At 29.9% G+C, this 14,780-nt stretch overlaps 3 protein-coding genes across 6 annotated transcripts; 2 read left to right on the top strand and 1 right to left on the bottom strand.

The window, feature by feature from the left end:
- Positions 1–45: 45 nt before the first annotated feature.
- Positions 46–3,864, bottom strand: Arl5 (ADP-ribosylation factor-like 5). Its single transcript, XM_066734946.1, has 5 exons — positions 3,732–3,864; positions 2,655–2,864; positions 2,286–2,565; positions 1,542–1,986; positions 46–1,465 (listed from the first exon to the last, which is right to left on the bottom strand). The coding sequence occupies exons 3-5, from the start codon at positions 2,329–2,331 to the stop codon at positions 1,417–1,419; spliced, it is 540 nt and encodes a 179-aa protein (XP_066591043.1). The 5' UTR covers positions 2,332–2,565; positions 2,655–2,864; positions 3,732–3,864; the 3' UTR covers positions 46–1,416.
- Positions 3,865–3,878: 14 nt separating this feature from the next.
- Positions 3,879–6,282, top strand: Pgd (phosphogluconate dehydrogenase). The gene is made up of 5 exons (XM_066734939.1): positions 3,879–4,020; positions 4,376–4,599; positions 4,691–4,935; positions 5,009–5,634; positions 5,723–6,282. Exons 1-5 carry the CDS (start codon positions 4,010–4,012, stop codon positions 6,063–6,065), a joined length of 1,449 nt encoding a protein of 482 aa, XP_066591036.1. The 5' UTR covers positions 3,879–4,009; the 3' UTR covers positions 6,066–6,282.
- Positions 6,283–7,647: 1,365 nt separating this feature from the next.
- Positions 7,648–14,713, top strand: LOC136778502 (RNA-binding protein 45). 4 transcript variants are annotated; one of them, XR_010823436.1, is made up of 7 exons: positions 7,648–8,061; positions 8,186–8,300; positions 8,371–9,161; positions 9,238–9,470; positions 10,988–11,119; positions 11,607–11,725; positions 14,306–14,710. XR_010823436.1 is itself a non-coding variant. In XM_066735410.1 (6 exons), the coding sequence occupies exons 1-5, from the start codon at positions 7,863–7,865 to the stop codon at positions 11,099–11,101; spliced, it is 1,446 nt and encodes a 481-aa protein (XP_066591507.1). In that variant the 5' UTR covers positions 7,648–7,862; the 3' UTR covers positions 11,102–11,119; positions 11,607–14,713. The 4 variants fall into 4 exon arrangements, 3 of the variants coding, with proteins under 3 accessions (XP_066591507.1, XP_066591505.1, XP_066591506.1); XM_066735410.1 differs by having other exon boundaries at positions 9,244–9,470; positions 11,607–14,713; XM_066735408.1 differs by having other exon boundaries at positions 11,607–14,712.
- The last annotated feature ends 67 nt before the right edge of the window (positions 14,714–14,780 follow it).

Below are 14,780 nucleotides of genomic sequence, written 5' to 3'. Positions count from 1 at the left end.
GTATAATTTCTTTCACATTTTAAACAATATAAAAACCAACTCTATTATACATTGTTATTATTAATATTATTTTGAAGAAGTTGAATTTTTACACAAGTCGGATAATAGAATTGAAAACTAAGATAGGTAATTTTACATATAAGAATTTAAGATACCATATTAAATTTGAATTTTGTGAGATTTTTTTTTCCATAAGTATATATATTTACATATATATCGAAACAGTATTATTATAAACAATTTTCGGCAATAAAAAGCTTGCTCACAAAAATTTGAAAATTTTATACTTCGATCCTCAAAATATATGTCGCTAATTGAGTCTCTTAATTCTCGCAACAAATTACAATAAAAACTTTAATGTCAAAAATGTATCTTATATTTTAAAACTAGCTATTTTTTCTAGAAACCGAGAAAATACACTGCGAATGTTGAAGAATATGTAGTCGATTCTTGCTCTATGGCAATTTAAAAATAAAATTGTAATGATGGCAGTTAGCCATTATGGTTCAGAGCATTTTCTCAATATGAGAAAAGTAATATTTCACTTTTATGCAACATTGAGTCAGATCTCACACTAGCTTCAGACGGTTTTATTCTTTCTATGGTGGTTTTAACAACTCTTAAAATTACTATTTCGTAAATACTTGTAAATCGCTGTTTTCATCTTATATTACAAATAAAACTAATTTCAGAGTATTCCTATATAAAAACTAATCATCCCAATTGTTTCTATTCAAATAAAGTCAATATATAGCTGCTGGACAACCATGAGATGTCAATCGATTCTTATTAAAGAAAAAAAGTAAATAAATCTTATTTTAAGTAAATTCTCTTTTAACTCGTCTCAGAAAGCTTATCAATGTTTTTTATTCTTTCTTTTTCTTTAATTTGCATCTTTTTTATTATATACACTATTCAATCCCCGTATCACAGAGTAGCTTTTTTCGTTACATCCGTCTTGTTTCTTTAGTTTTCTCAAAGCTGCTCATTAATCTTAAATTCTCTTTTGAATTCTGGTTTTTTCGTTTCTGGCATTTTAATTATTTATCATTAACAGGGAGTATAAAAAGTTATGTACATAATATGTTTGAGTACCCTCACAAAAAATCATCCATGGATTGGAAACATTGAACAGTTCTAATTTTTGTTAGTTAAAAATGGTTGTTAAAGAATTGAATAATTTTTGCTACAAATCTTTTTACATAACATGATTGTGCAGATTGAAATAATATAATGTTGTATTTACAACTACCTCTGTACCATTGTTTACACCCCTGGATCAAAATAACATCTATTATTCTAGTCAGAAGAAGTATTAAATTTGTTTAAGTTTACATAACCATCATGATAGTAAAACCTTTCTGGCCATATAATTTTTAGTATGTTTTATCAACACAATTTAATTTATATTGTACGTCATGTTTTTTTCAAGCGACTTACAATCCATTCTAAGCCTTGGTAGAGCCTGTAATTCATAGGTTATATTATTATTTCATTTCATACGCAGGTTATAATAGAAGAATAAATATGTCAAAATATACCCTTCTCCTGTTAATGCACAGCAGCTCTGAATATGCCATTGATGCTTTTTGATAGAAGTTAAATCCAACTGGCGAGAAATTTCGGCAGCACTCATACTGCCTTTTAAATCTTGTTTATTTGCATAAACTAAGACATTAGCTTTACTAAGCTCTTCATGATTCAACATAGAGTACAACTCTTCCCGTATTACACTTAGTCTTTCTCTATCTGTACTATCTATAACCATTATAATAAATTCAGTATTTGTATAATATGTAGACCATGCAGCTCTGAGACTTTGTTGTCCTCCCAAATCCCACATAATAAAGTGAATATTTTTCCATACAACTTCCTCTACATTTGAGCCAATAGTAGGTGATGTATGAACCACTTCATTCATTAGGAATTGATATAAAATAGTAGTTTTGCCTGCATTATCCAAACCAACCATAACTATTTTGTGTTCTGAAAATTGAGCCATTAGGAAAAGTGAAACAGTATAAAAAATTCAAACTTTTCAAAGAAATTAAACATATTTTTTATAAACAAATAAAATTAACATTGAAATTTCAGTTAGTTATCTTTAATCACAGATAAGAGTAATCAGTATTGAAATCATCAAGAATTCAAAACAAGGACAAATAAAGGATAGATTGTTGGATATTTACAGAGCAAAGAAAGAAGCTCCATATGGTTAAATTGGCAAAGCGCATAAATTATAGGATTATCATGTAACAATTGGAATATGGAGAGCTGTTATTTACCTTCATTTCCAAAAAAGCTCCAGAGCTTGGAAAATAAAAGTCCCATTTTGTTGTAATTTGATATTAATTTTCCAATATTTTCCAGTACGAATGTTTATCTATTCACACTTTTTTATTGGCGATAAGAAGGAAGCGTTTGATCTTGAAAATAGGACATCTTATTGTCGCGGGGTTATGTTTGCTTTCTCTTTTCCAGCTTTCGTAACAGTGTTGACGTTCGCGAGATTGGAGTTTTTCATCTTTTTAAAAAAATTCTAGCAAATTGATCACCTAGCAAGACCTATTAAATCTCCATTGAACAAGATGAACTTTGCATAAAGCAAAAAGCGAATTTTTCAGCAGACTTACTCTTTCTTCTACTTTACTTACTATAAATCTAATCAAGCAGATCGCTCCTATCACGACATGTTGCACTTTCAATTAAAGGCTCTGCTCGGCCAATCAGTTGTTCAAAACGCTTTTATTGTGACGTTATACGCACTTATACGATCCATGCTGTGCCTTCATTGGTCCAATTCCTTTCTTGAAAACGAACGCGCGAAAAATATATTTTATAAATTTTGTAAAGTACTTGTTTTCCTGTAAAAAAAATAGTCTATTATTTTTATTATTTTACTTTATTATATTTGGATTACATTGTTGAATAAGAAAAATATATATGTTGTTAAAAATCATTAATAGGTTTATTTCTTAGCTTCTTCCTCTTTTTATATTAACTGCAAAGTGCAAAATTATTCAAGGATACAACCAAATTTTTACGTAATTTATCTTATAAAATATGTTTAACTTATATATATTTATGTTTTTTTATTCTTTTTGATAATATTCATAATTGTTTCAATTTTTTCATTTATAACTTGCAAAATGCAGACAAAATCAAGGGCGTTCCACTAATAGACAACGCCATCAAGCCTGACTATGGGGCTAGCCAACTAAAAGCGGTATAATACATGTCACATGAATTATTAGCTGTGTTTTATTTAGCTACACTTTTAACACTTTTCTACACTTTCCGTATTTCTGTCTTTGTCCATTGTATAAGTTGACACCTTAAAAAGTGCACTAAGTGTAAAAAGTGTAGCAACTTTTTGCTAAATAAAACACAGCTATTATATATTACGAGAATTTTGGATTTTAAGTGGAACGCGCCTCAAAATCCTCAAATACATATTCTACAATTTATAGACATAATTTGTAAGTCAAAATTTTAATACGTTTTGTTTTCATTCAAAAATCAAATTAGTCTTTATAAGTATGATATTTCTCATTTTTTTAAATTTAAACTTTACTTTTAATTAACAGAAAATGTAATATATATATATATATATATATATACAGAATATTAAATTTTGCTAATTTTAGGTTAAAATAAAGTTATACAAAGAAACGGAAATGTTGCGGTTTTGCGGTAGAAATAATTTTGTTGGTTTTCAAGATAATACACACATAAAACGGGATTAGTCACGTGAAAAGAAGTCTTGAATGTATTGGTTATGGAAATCTGGAGAATACAGAGATATTGCGCGCGTACGATTGGCTTACAAAAAGTCGGCTGATATTACGAAGCACTAAACGTCCGTAAGCCGTAGACGTCCTCTGTTGGTGTAATAATCCTGAGCAAGTTAGATTAGCTCAAGGCATTTAACATTTACATTTTAGACTATTCAAGTTTCTACAAAAGTAGCCAGTTTCCTTTTTATCAGCTTTACTCTCGAATTTAAATCATGACTGAACAGTAAGTAACATTTAAAAATATTATTCTAAATTTGCAGTACAATTGACTATTAATTTTCAATTAGAAGAAAAGATTTATTCAATTATACGTTTCATATAAGGATAAATCGAATTCTTTTTAAATCAATAATATTGTTATAAAAATTATAAGTTGGTAGTGAGTATTTTTCAAGAATGCATTGAAAAGCATTTTAATTGATGAATAAGTATTTAATGTTTAAGCTATTTCTCTAGTCAATAAACAAGTATATTTGTTTACCATTCAAAATAATGTCACACAATTTGATTACGATTGATAAAAATAGTTACATTACTTAAATTTGGTTTTCATTTTGCTTTTTTTTAACTCCTTATAGAGTAGCAGATATTGCCCTTATTGGGCTGGCAGTAATGGGACAGAACTTAATCTTAAATATGAATGACCATGGATTTGTTGTATGTGCTTACAATAGAACCACAGAAAAAGTTAAATCTTTCCTGGAAAATGAGGCAAAAGGAACCAAAATTATTGGTGCTTTTAGCTTAAAGGAAATGGTTAATAAACTCAAGCTCCCAAGAAGAATTATGTTATTGGTAAAAGGTAAATGCTGTTCTTTTCCTTTATGTTTGTTGTTAAAATTACATAATTTTTTACTAATTATTAACAACTGATTTTTATATTTAATAAACAGCTGGACCTGCTGTTGATGCATTTATTGAGCAATTAGTACCTTTGTTGTCTACTGGTGATATTATTATCGATGGAGGTAATTCTGAGTACAAAGATACTCAAATCAGAACAGAAAAATTAGAGAAACAAGGAATTTTATTTGTGGGTAGTGGAGTGAGTGGTGGAGAGGATGGTGCAAGGTATGGCCCATCTTTGATGCCTGGGGGAAATCCTAAAGCTTGGCCACATATAAAACCTATATTTCAAGTATGTTTAAATTATTATATCTGCATTTAAAACTTTTAATATCAATAATTTTAAATAATTTTTTGTATTTCAGGCAATTTGTGCTAAAGCCAATGGAGAACCCTGCTGCGATTGGGTAGGGGAAACAGGTGCTGGACACTTTGTAAAAATGGTTCATAATGGAATTGAATATGGGGACATGCAATTAATTTGTGAAGCATATGACATTATGAGAACAGGTCTAAAATTGCAACAAGATGAAATGAGTACAACCTTTGATAAATGGAATAAAGAAGAATTAAATTCATTTTTGATTGAAATTACTAGAGATATCCTTAAATATAAAGATGAAAAGGGTTACCTTTTAGAGAGAATAAGAGATACTGCTGGTCAGAAGGGTACTGGAAAGTGGACAGCTATTTCTGCATTGGATTATGGTGTACCTGTTACTCTAATTGGTGAATCTGTATTTGCCAGATGTCTTTCGGCACTTCAAGCAGAAAGAATAGAAGCAAGCTCAATATTAAAAGGACCTACTAGTGGTATAGAATTAGATAAAACGAAATTCCTTGACCATCTAAAATTGGCTCTGTATGCTTCAAAAATTATTTCATATGCACAAGGATTCATGCTACTTAGAGAAGCGGCTAAGGTTCACAATTGGAATTTAAATTATGGTGGAATTGCACTTATGTGGAGAGGAGGCTGTATTATTAGAAGGTAAAGACACTGCTTTTTAATGCAAAAGAAACAAAATTATTAATTTCTTAGAGAAATACAACAATTAAATATGTAATTTTCATTACAGTGTATTTCTGCAAGATATTAAAGTAGCTTTTGACAAAAACCCTAAGTTGAATAATCTACTACTGGATGATTTCTTCTCAAAAGCAATGAACAAATGTCAGAATAGTCTTAGGGTCGTTGTATCTTCAGCTGTAATGCTTGGAGTACCAGTACCTGCTTTATCTGCTGCATTAGCCTTCTACGATGGATACAGAACAGCTAAGCTACCAGCTAACTTGTTGCAAGCCCAGAGGGACTATTTTGGAGCTCATACTTATGAGTTACTTGGCCAAGAAGGAAAGTTTGTTCACACAAACTGGACTGGTCATGGTGGGAATGTATCTGCTTCTACCTACGATGCATAAAACCATATATCAAATACAGAGCAATATTCCATGAAACTATATTTTTATATGTATATACAGATCAATTTATTATTTATAAAGGTCTTTATCTTATTTATAAAAATTCTACAAAGCTTGCAGGGTACAAAGCAATATTATAATATTCATTAAAACATTTACAGCATAATTTTTAATTTATGTAAATGAGAAACTACCAATATACACTGTTTTTTAATTTACCACAGTTATTTTCATTCTGACCTTACGTCGTTTATATTTAATTATGCGAGGAAAATCGTATGGGACGATTAGTATAATTAATTTTATTGTAGTCCACTTTTTAAATTGAAAAATGAAACAGGAGAAATCGAGAACCCGGTACTACTCACAGAAGTGTAAGGGAAATGGGGAAGATGAGGAAGTATTGTATTTAGTAACGGTTGGTTCACTTGGCGATCTCTGTCAGAAGGACTGCCGCAAAATGTGTCATTATGTTATTATCTAAATTTCTCTTTCATATCAAGGAAAATAGAAATGGAAATACTGGAGCATAATCACTGTATGGAACAGATATCCTGAAAGTTCAATGTGGTCTAACGTTTGATGAGATATCAAACTTTTACTGTCTTCAGGAGCGTAGAAACCTCGGTTCTTAATTTATTCAACCATTTAAGATCAATCGACTATTAACCAAGAAACACGGTAATGTCTCGATGGCAAGTAATATTAGAAAAAATAGATACTACTGTCTTTACAAAAAGATTTAAAGAAGCTATATTTCATTAATTACCGTAATTTGCAACTTCGATTACGCTTCTCTGTGAACAATTAGTTGAAATTTATTAGAGTTTACATTTATTTTGAAAATGGAATATTTTGTTTATTATTATTTAATAATTCTATTAAGAAAATTTGGCTTTTTTTTTCTCTGGTTTATGTTTAATATTTGTTATGAAATAAAGACCATTTATTTTATACTCGCAAAAACGATAGTTGTACAATATTACAAAGATATTACACATTATAGTATTACTTTAATTAAAATTAAATCAAATGGTGTATTGTTATACTTAAAAATTTCTTTATCACTAAACCAAGAAAATCTGATTTATCTATCAGTTTTATCTGTGGTTTTAAAATTAATATATCTGCTGATTAATTTTTTCTGAATCAATATAGGTAAGGATTTAAACAAATATAACTGATTTTATTCGATAATTCACTAGGCAATCGTTTTTTTATAAAAATTGTGTAACTATATTTTACAATTTTCCATAAGTGAGATACATATATTTGAAATTTAAATAATGCATCAAAATTTTTGTAATTTTTAATATTAGTTTTTTATGAAAAATGAGAATAAAATTATAAAGGATAAATGGATAAAGAAAGAGTCAATGTTTGCTTAATGTTGCAATTTTTATATACGATCCTGTGGAAATAGTTGGAGTTTCTGAAGTCTGATTGAAAAAGTAAAAAAGGAAGAGTAACAGGAGGGGAGAAGGAAAGACGGAGAGAACGAGTCACAGCACAGCCCAGCCTGTTATGAAAGGAGGGGAGAAGGGAGATGAAGCGGTTTGGTGGAGTTGAGGTGGAGTGGAGGTGCTGAGGGATTGGAAGGAGGTGTGGAGTGTAAGTGCAAGAGTGATAGAGTGAGAGCTAGGAGCAGAGAGGAGCGACAGGCGACAGACAGAAACTCAAACAGCTAAACTCTAAAAACTGAACGTCTGAACGTAGTGATCAGATCAGTATACGAGTGTAGTCTGTTGGTAGTAGTCAAACTTTTCATGCGTAGTGTGTGTAGTGCTCATTTGCAAAATGGCTGATCACAGAGAACGAGACTCTTATTACTCACAGACAGATCTACGTTCAAAAAATGACGATCCGCCAAATTCACGATTATTCGTCATTTGCCACAAAAGCCTTGAAGAGGATGATCTTCGCAAAGCATTCGAGAAATTTGGAAAAATCGAAGATATCTGGGTTGTTAAGGATCGCAATACAGGAGAAAATAAAGGTGATTTATTGTTGTAAACTTCATCCAATCAATAATATTTATTAATTTTTAATTCTATTAAAGATTTGCTGCTTCTGTCATAAGTCTTAGTTTCTTGCTTATATAGTCAATAATTATTTTATAGGAGTAACGTATATCAAATTCTCCAAGACATCAGAAGCAGCCTTTGCTTTGGAGGAGATGAATGGAAAAATGCTGGGAAATGTTGGTAGGCCAATTAAAGTCATGATAGCATCCAAGTAAGTTGGTATTAATAGAAATGCCTTATTTATGTCAATAGAAGATTATTTACATTTTATGTTTGTACAGCCGTGACCAGGGTTCTGTCCGTGAGACAAATGAGGAGGAGAGATGGGTCCGATTATTTTGTGTATTGCCAAAGTCGATGACTGACAGTGAACTCCAACAGGAATTTTCTAAATTTGGAGCAATTGAATATGCAACTGTAGTAAAAGATAGAAATACAAGTGAGTCAAAAGGATTTGGATATGTAAAGTTTAGAAAAGTTTCTAGCGCAGCTAGAGCATTTGAAGAGTGCGATAGGAAATATAAGGCTGTATTTGCTAAGCCAAAGAAACCTAAACCTGAACATATAGACTCTAAATATAGCAATGGTTTATCGATGCCTTATGATAATTTTGGAAGCAGCTCATCACATTTTGGAAAAAGCACTATTAGCTTAGAAATAGCAACAAATTATCCAAATTCAGAGGGCTATACTCGTTTACAAGTAATAGCTCACCCAGCATTAAATCAAGATCAGCTTTGGAGGCTATTTGATATTGTGCCTGGTATGGATTACTGTGATTTAAAAACTGATGTTAGATATAGAATGCCAAGAGGACAAGCTACGGTAGTTTATTCTAATCCCAGTGCTGCTGCTTATGCACGTGAAAAGTTTCATGGGTTTGAATATCCACCTGGTCATAGGATGATAGTAAAACCAGACTTTTCTAGTGCACCACAGCAGAAAGGTGGACCTAATCCTGGAAGCTCTAATTTAGGAGGTTTAGCAAATACAAGAACAGACTTGGCACATTTAGCAGAAACAATTGCTCAAGCAACATCCTTAATTCAAGCAGCTGGACTTACAGCACCGAGTTAGTTTAAATTGATAATACCAATTTTCCACAACTTTTATACTTTGACGATTTCATAAGATTCTGATAATTTTAGGTTTAGAACACAACATAAGTGTGAAATTACCACCTCCCCAGCCGATGGCAAGTATAGACGCAGATGTTGCTAAAAGGTGTTTTATAGTATGCGGCCCTCCAGTTCCACCTATTTATGCTATGAAGGATGCATTTTGTAGATTTGGAAATTTAATAGATGTATATATGTTACCGGGAAAGAATTGTGGCTATGCCAAATATGCTACAGTAGAAAGTGCAAATGAAGCTATTGAGGTAGGCTCCTAATTATTACATTTCATTAATTTTTATTTAATTTCTATGTTTCTATCGAAGAGCTACATTTAGCTTATGTTAATTAATTACAGTATGTTAATTATACTGGGTGGTTTGGCTAACTATGGCCAAACGTGTAAATTTAGATAGCTTCAATGAGTGGATTCATTGTATCGGAAATCTCAGTTAAATATCAGTTGAGCTACTCGGTTAAGTATATTTTACATAACTTTAATTATACATAACTGACCTGTTCTAATTCATTTGAAATATAAAAGAAAAATTGCTTCAGAAAAAAATACCTGTACTTTTTATAAATCTAGCTATTGATCTTTAAATTTCCAGTGCTTTTTCAAAATAAATTTTTAAAATTGATCTATGACCATTTTAACTATCAATAAGATATTTAATATGGAAAGTCACCATTATGGTCTCGTACTGTTTAAGTGGCGCGCGAGAGTTTAAAGGTTAACGAAGAAGTTATTAAGGATTAAAGATTGCTTAATTTGCGACGCTTTTAATCGGTAAAGCAATCCAGTTATCTGTTTCTCTTAGTCAGATTAATTCAGAATAATTCTAAGGCAAAAAAGTCTCGAATTAAGGAGTTTTTAAATTGTTCATTAAGAGCAAGATTTAAAAACGGTACAGGATCTTTTTTCTTAAAAATATTAAGTTTCAAAATTTATAAGTTTAGTCATAGTTAATAGGCCAACCAGTATAATTACTTTAACTTTTATGGAAACAATTTTAAAGTTACGTGCTTCTATACGGATGAAATCGGTAGTATTTTATAAACGTGATAAATGCATCATTTAAATTAAAGAAAATCGAAAGAAATTGTTTTTTATAAAGTTAAATAACTTTCTTTTAATGCAAAACACTTGGTTAATCTATATCGAAATTGCTGTATATTTACTGGAGATAAATTATATTTAACATCAACCATAAAGTGTAATTAATCTACATCATAACTATTTGTGTATTTAAAGATAACTCACACTTGTTACATATTTATGTATGTGTATGTTACCTCTGCTCAATGTCAGTCACATATGAACATAATTAATTTATGATAAGAAAAAAAGTATTCAAAAGACTGATTATAGCTTCCGACCTTCTCTCGGTATTTGAAAATGAAATTAAGCTTTCACTTTAATTTGCTAGCCTTTACACCCAAATATTTCTACTTAAATTGCGAAATCGGTTTCTATTTATAGCCAATAACGAAAATATCGAATTTACGTTGTATTAGCTTATGCAATTGTCAAGAAATTTGTAGTTTTGCTTTCTATTAGTACAGGCTTGCTAGTTCATTCCTCACAAAATGATTAAGATAAGGTAACAAATAAAATATATTTAGTTATTTCATTCATTATTAAATTAAAAATACTAATCAATAAGATGTATATGATTCTGACGAAATCTTGTCATTTTGTCTCATTATCTATAAAATTTAGTTTAAAAATTAATATTAAAAAAATGACTGTGTTAACTAAAAACTAATGATTTTTCCTTAGGTCCTTCATGGGCAAGAAATTTGTGGCTCTCGATTAAAAGTGCTAGAAGCGGAAGAGAGAAATGTTGGCGAAGATCGCAGAAAACGATTGAGAATGGATGAAGACGACAATTGAAGGCCTTGCGAGTATTTCGTAAGTACCTCGTGAGTGAATTGCAAAACAGAGGAAACCATGTAAAAATAGTTTCTAGATCAGGATTGTTGCTAGAACCTTATTACATATTCTACCCAACAGTCTTTAACAGCTAAAAGTTGGCTGCTATTTTCGTGAATTTCAGAAATCATTGGAATATGAATGTAGCCTTCCATAAATCATGCGAAGAAAAAGATTATTTATCAATTCCTGTGATATTCATCTTAGAACATAAGCGTAACTCAAACGTGGTTAAAATGATCTGGCGATAATTGAAACATTTCTCAAAAATAACTAGCTCAATATTTTATACACAATCTTTATGACAGGAGTGACCCTATCTTTTTCACATCAGGGAATTTAATTAGTCTCGCTCCTAACAATATAAAGACGAACAAACTTGATTTTTAAAAGAGAAAAAAATCTACATTTGCACTCTTCTCAATTATCCATAAGAAAAATAAATTTATTCTATTTATCTTCACAGACTGACTGGTATATATAAGCTGGACGCACGCAACAGAAAAAGAGACGAATTATAAGACTCACTTGATCACGTCGGGCCACTGCATCCAAGGAAACTACTCCGCCAACCTACTTTAAATTGTATATTACGTTTACTATTTTAACATTATCGGAAATATTAAATCCACATTACGTTTATTCTTACTTGTTCTTTACGCGGACACTACATTCAAATTTACATTATTTTATTAGGCCTGTGCGAAAAGTAACGTATGATTAAAATTATTCATTAATATATAACTACATATATATTAATCAATTTAATTCATTATTAAAATGATCAGTTGCATCTACAATGTGTTTTGGAAATCTTTGGCCAAACTTTAAATGATAATTAACAAAGAACAAAACTTATTTTAACTTGGAAAATATTTTTCCATTAATCTTCGACAGATGGATATTAGAATAATTAATAATTTGATTTACTTTTGCACTATCAAGTTTCATTTATAAAAATATTGTTACCAGCGTTTACTCATGCGTGTTTCGTGTAGTAAAATAAGATCAAAGAAATGTTTGAATAACGTGTTCCTATAGTAGTCCTTACAAATAGTTAACACTTAAGATATTTAAAACTATTGAGAAGGATTAATTAATTTTTTCGTATTTTATACGAAAAAATACATTTTTTCGTATTTTATACGAAAAAATACATTTTTTATGTAGTATGGAAGAAATACTATTACTTTTTTTGAGAAACGAGGAGTCTTTATATCAAATATTTGAAAAACACAAAAAAAATATATATACACATATATTTATATATTCTTATAAGAATCTTATTCAAGCCGACGTTCATATAACTTTTATAAGAAAAAGATGTTTAAAAAATTGGCCATCTATTTCTGAAATATTTTGTATATATCGTATTCTTTATTACTTGACACGGTTCGGTTTTTATCCAATAATTTAACCATTGTATTTAATAAAAATTGTAAATGAGCATAATTGCAAAATGATAAAACTTGTATAAATGTTACAAGAAGTTAGGGAATTGTACAAATTGCAAAATGGTGATAATATTTGTGTCTTATAAATCTTGAAAATTGGAAATTGATTTGTAGATATTTCTTGTTTTAAAAAATATGAACTTTTCACAAAATTATAAAGAATTAAGACTATTCGCACAGGCTTTTAGAGACAGCCTGTGCCTTAGGATTCGATTGCATTTTTTATTTGATTTTCAATACTGCTATACACTTATTAGCAATGAGAGAAGAAAAATATTACAGATTAGTATCTATATACATAGATATATTATATTATGTTTTTTTGCTTTCCTTTTTTTATATACATACACTTAAGGGTGAGGCACCTAGTAAGATGCCTTTGAACAGGAAGGAAAAGTTCATTTATCTATGTGCATACTTCTAAAACATATCAATTTTTTGTTTATGACCTCTTTGAATGCAAATAGAAAGGAGCATTGAAAAGATCCTCTACAAAAAATTGACATCTTTTATAGTTAGCGAAATAAACATTTTATTATCTTTATGCCTTTATGCTCTGGGGCGTTTTAAGCACCTCACCCTGTATATATTATACCGCGATCAAAGAAGTTTAAAGATATTAAACCCGAAAAAAGATGTATTCCATAATTTTATACTAATACGATTGTTTAATAATGTTAATCGATTTTCACTTTTAATTTTGTTTATATATTTTTATTTGTTTAATTTCTTGATTTTATGGTTTCAATTATAGTTATTAAGTTTTGATGGTTTTATACAAATGTCGCATTTTTCTTTGTAACTATAAATCCCTATTGTTTTAAATTGTGTTTTTCTCTTTTTTCTTTAGTGTAATGTATTATAATAAGCATGTATATTGTGTGTTAATTATATTCATATAGCATATGTATAAGAATTGTGTGAAGATGTTTGTAATAGGATATAACTTTAGTAATACTTTGAATAGTTGATACAACTTGTTTTATTTGATATGTAATTCGATCACGGCATCGTCTTACGTAGCAGGCAGCTCGCTACATAGATATAATATAGCAAAGTCAAAAGAGTTTATTGTAAATGTAACATACAAATAACGATATTTTTTTTAGATTATAAGATATACTGAAACAAAATGGATACATCTTATTTTGGGAATATCTTCTCGTGGATGGACATATAGAAACAAATATATATTCTGCAACTATGTAATTAGAGCTCTATTATCACAGAGATTAAATCTTGCCATGAGAAACATTAGGTTTATATACATATATACATATACAAATATCTATATATTTGTGAACAACTTACTATTACATCACATACACTGTTTTGTTCGAAAGAAAAAAGAACCAGTGACTTTACCAGATTAACGTTTTATCGAAGATGGACTTGTTTGTATTTACATGTGTTAGACTTTTACTTTATGACTGTACCGCAAAAATGCTTTTAGGAGACTGTAACTGACTTGTTTAAAAAAAAATCAAATACACATTGAATACGCAAAATCCTACACTGACTTTCACTTACTCTATGTATATTGTTTTTACTGACCGATATCATCCTTATTCTCACTTTCTCTTGCTCTCCCTCTTTCTCTCTGTTGCATCTCTTTCTCTTCCTTTTTTCTCTTTCTATCTTGTTTGCACTCTTTCAATCTATATTAGTTTTCTGTTTTCTTTATCACTTTACATTCGTTTCTTAATTTCAGGACATTGCGAAGATTCGCTGATCCTATAGTACCTGATGACTGTGATATACTATTTTTATAAATGAACGGACACGTATATTTTTTTCATTGTGTACAAATCATGAAAAATAAATTGTATTTGCAAGAATAGTGTCGTTTTATTATACATTACTCATCAGCATTTGGTATTTAAGCTACAGCTAAGTAAAAACAGGGTGTAAGATCAGAAAAACATACAAGTTATGCTAAATAAAAGGAGCATATGCTACGATATAACATGAAAATTCGTAAAATTTAAACTACATAAATGAGAAAGATTGGGGTTAGATAAAGAAGTACTAAAAGATGATAGGGGGAAGGTAAACAAGAGGGAAAGGATGAGAAAGAGAGAGACCGAGATTGTTTATAAGACAGGAAGGCAGTCAATGAGTAAGTTTATTTTAATAGCGTTTATCATTGCCGGCGTAGTTAAGTGGGGCACGTTCTGCATCGATAC

The sequence above is a fragment of the Prorops nasuta genome, unplaced genomic scaffold, assembly GCF_024137725.1.
Source record: "Prorops nasuta isolate Cenicafe-Biocafe unplaced genomic scaffold, Cenicafe_Pnas_1.2 PNAS00014, whole genome shotgun sequence".
NCBI lineage: Eukaryota > Metazoa > Arthropoda > Insecta > Hymenoptera > Bethylidae > Prorops > Prorops nasuta.
Note: the sequence above shows the minus strand (reverse complement) of the source record. Positions and strands in the feature narration are given on the sequence as shown.

Bases quoted from the DNA above. Each gene is read 5' to 3' on its own strand.
- Arl5 (XM_066734946.1), bottom strand. From the start codon at position 2,331: ATGGGACTTTTATTTTCCAAGCTCTGGAGCTTTTTTGGAAATGAAG. The intron at 1,987-2,285 runs GTAAATAACAGC...CTCAATTTTCAG, and splicing joins GAGCTTTTTTGGAAATGAAG to AACACAAAATAGTTATGGTT. The intron at 1,466-1,541 runs GTATATTTTGAC...TATGAATTACAG, and splicing joins TGTGCATTAACAGGAGAAGG to GCTCTACCAAGGCTTAGAAT.
- Pgd (XM_066734939.1), top strand. The intron at 4,936-5,008 runs GTATGTTTAAAT...TTTGTATTTCAG, and splicing joins ATATAAAACCTATATTTCAA to GCAATTTGTGCTAAAGCCAA. The intron at 5,635-5,722 runs GTAAAGACACTG...TTTTCATTACAG, and splicing joins GGAGGCTGTATTATTAGAAG to TGTATTTCTGCAAGATATTA.
- LOC136778502 (XM_066735408.1), top strand. From the start codon at position 7,863: ATGGCTGATCACAGAGAACGAGACTCTTATTACTCACAGACAGATCTA. The intron at 8,301-8,370 runs GTAAGTTGGTAT...ATGTTTGTACAG, and splicing joins AAAGTCATGATAGCATCCAA to CCGTGACCAGGGTTCTGTCC. The intron at 9,162-9,237 runs GTTAGTTTAAAT...TGATAATTTTAG, and splicing joins AGCTGGACTTACAGCACCGA to GTTTAGAACACAACATAAGT.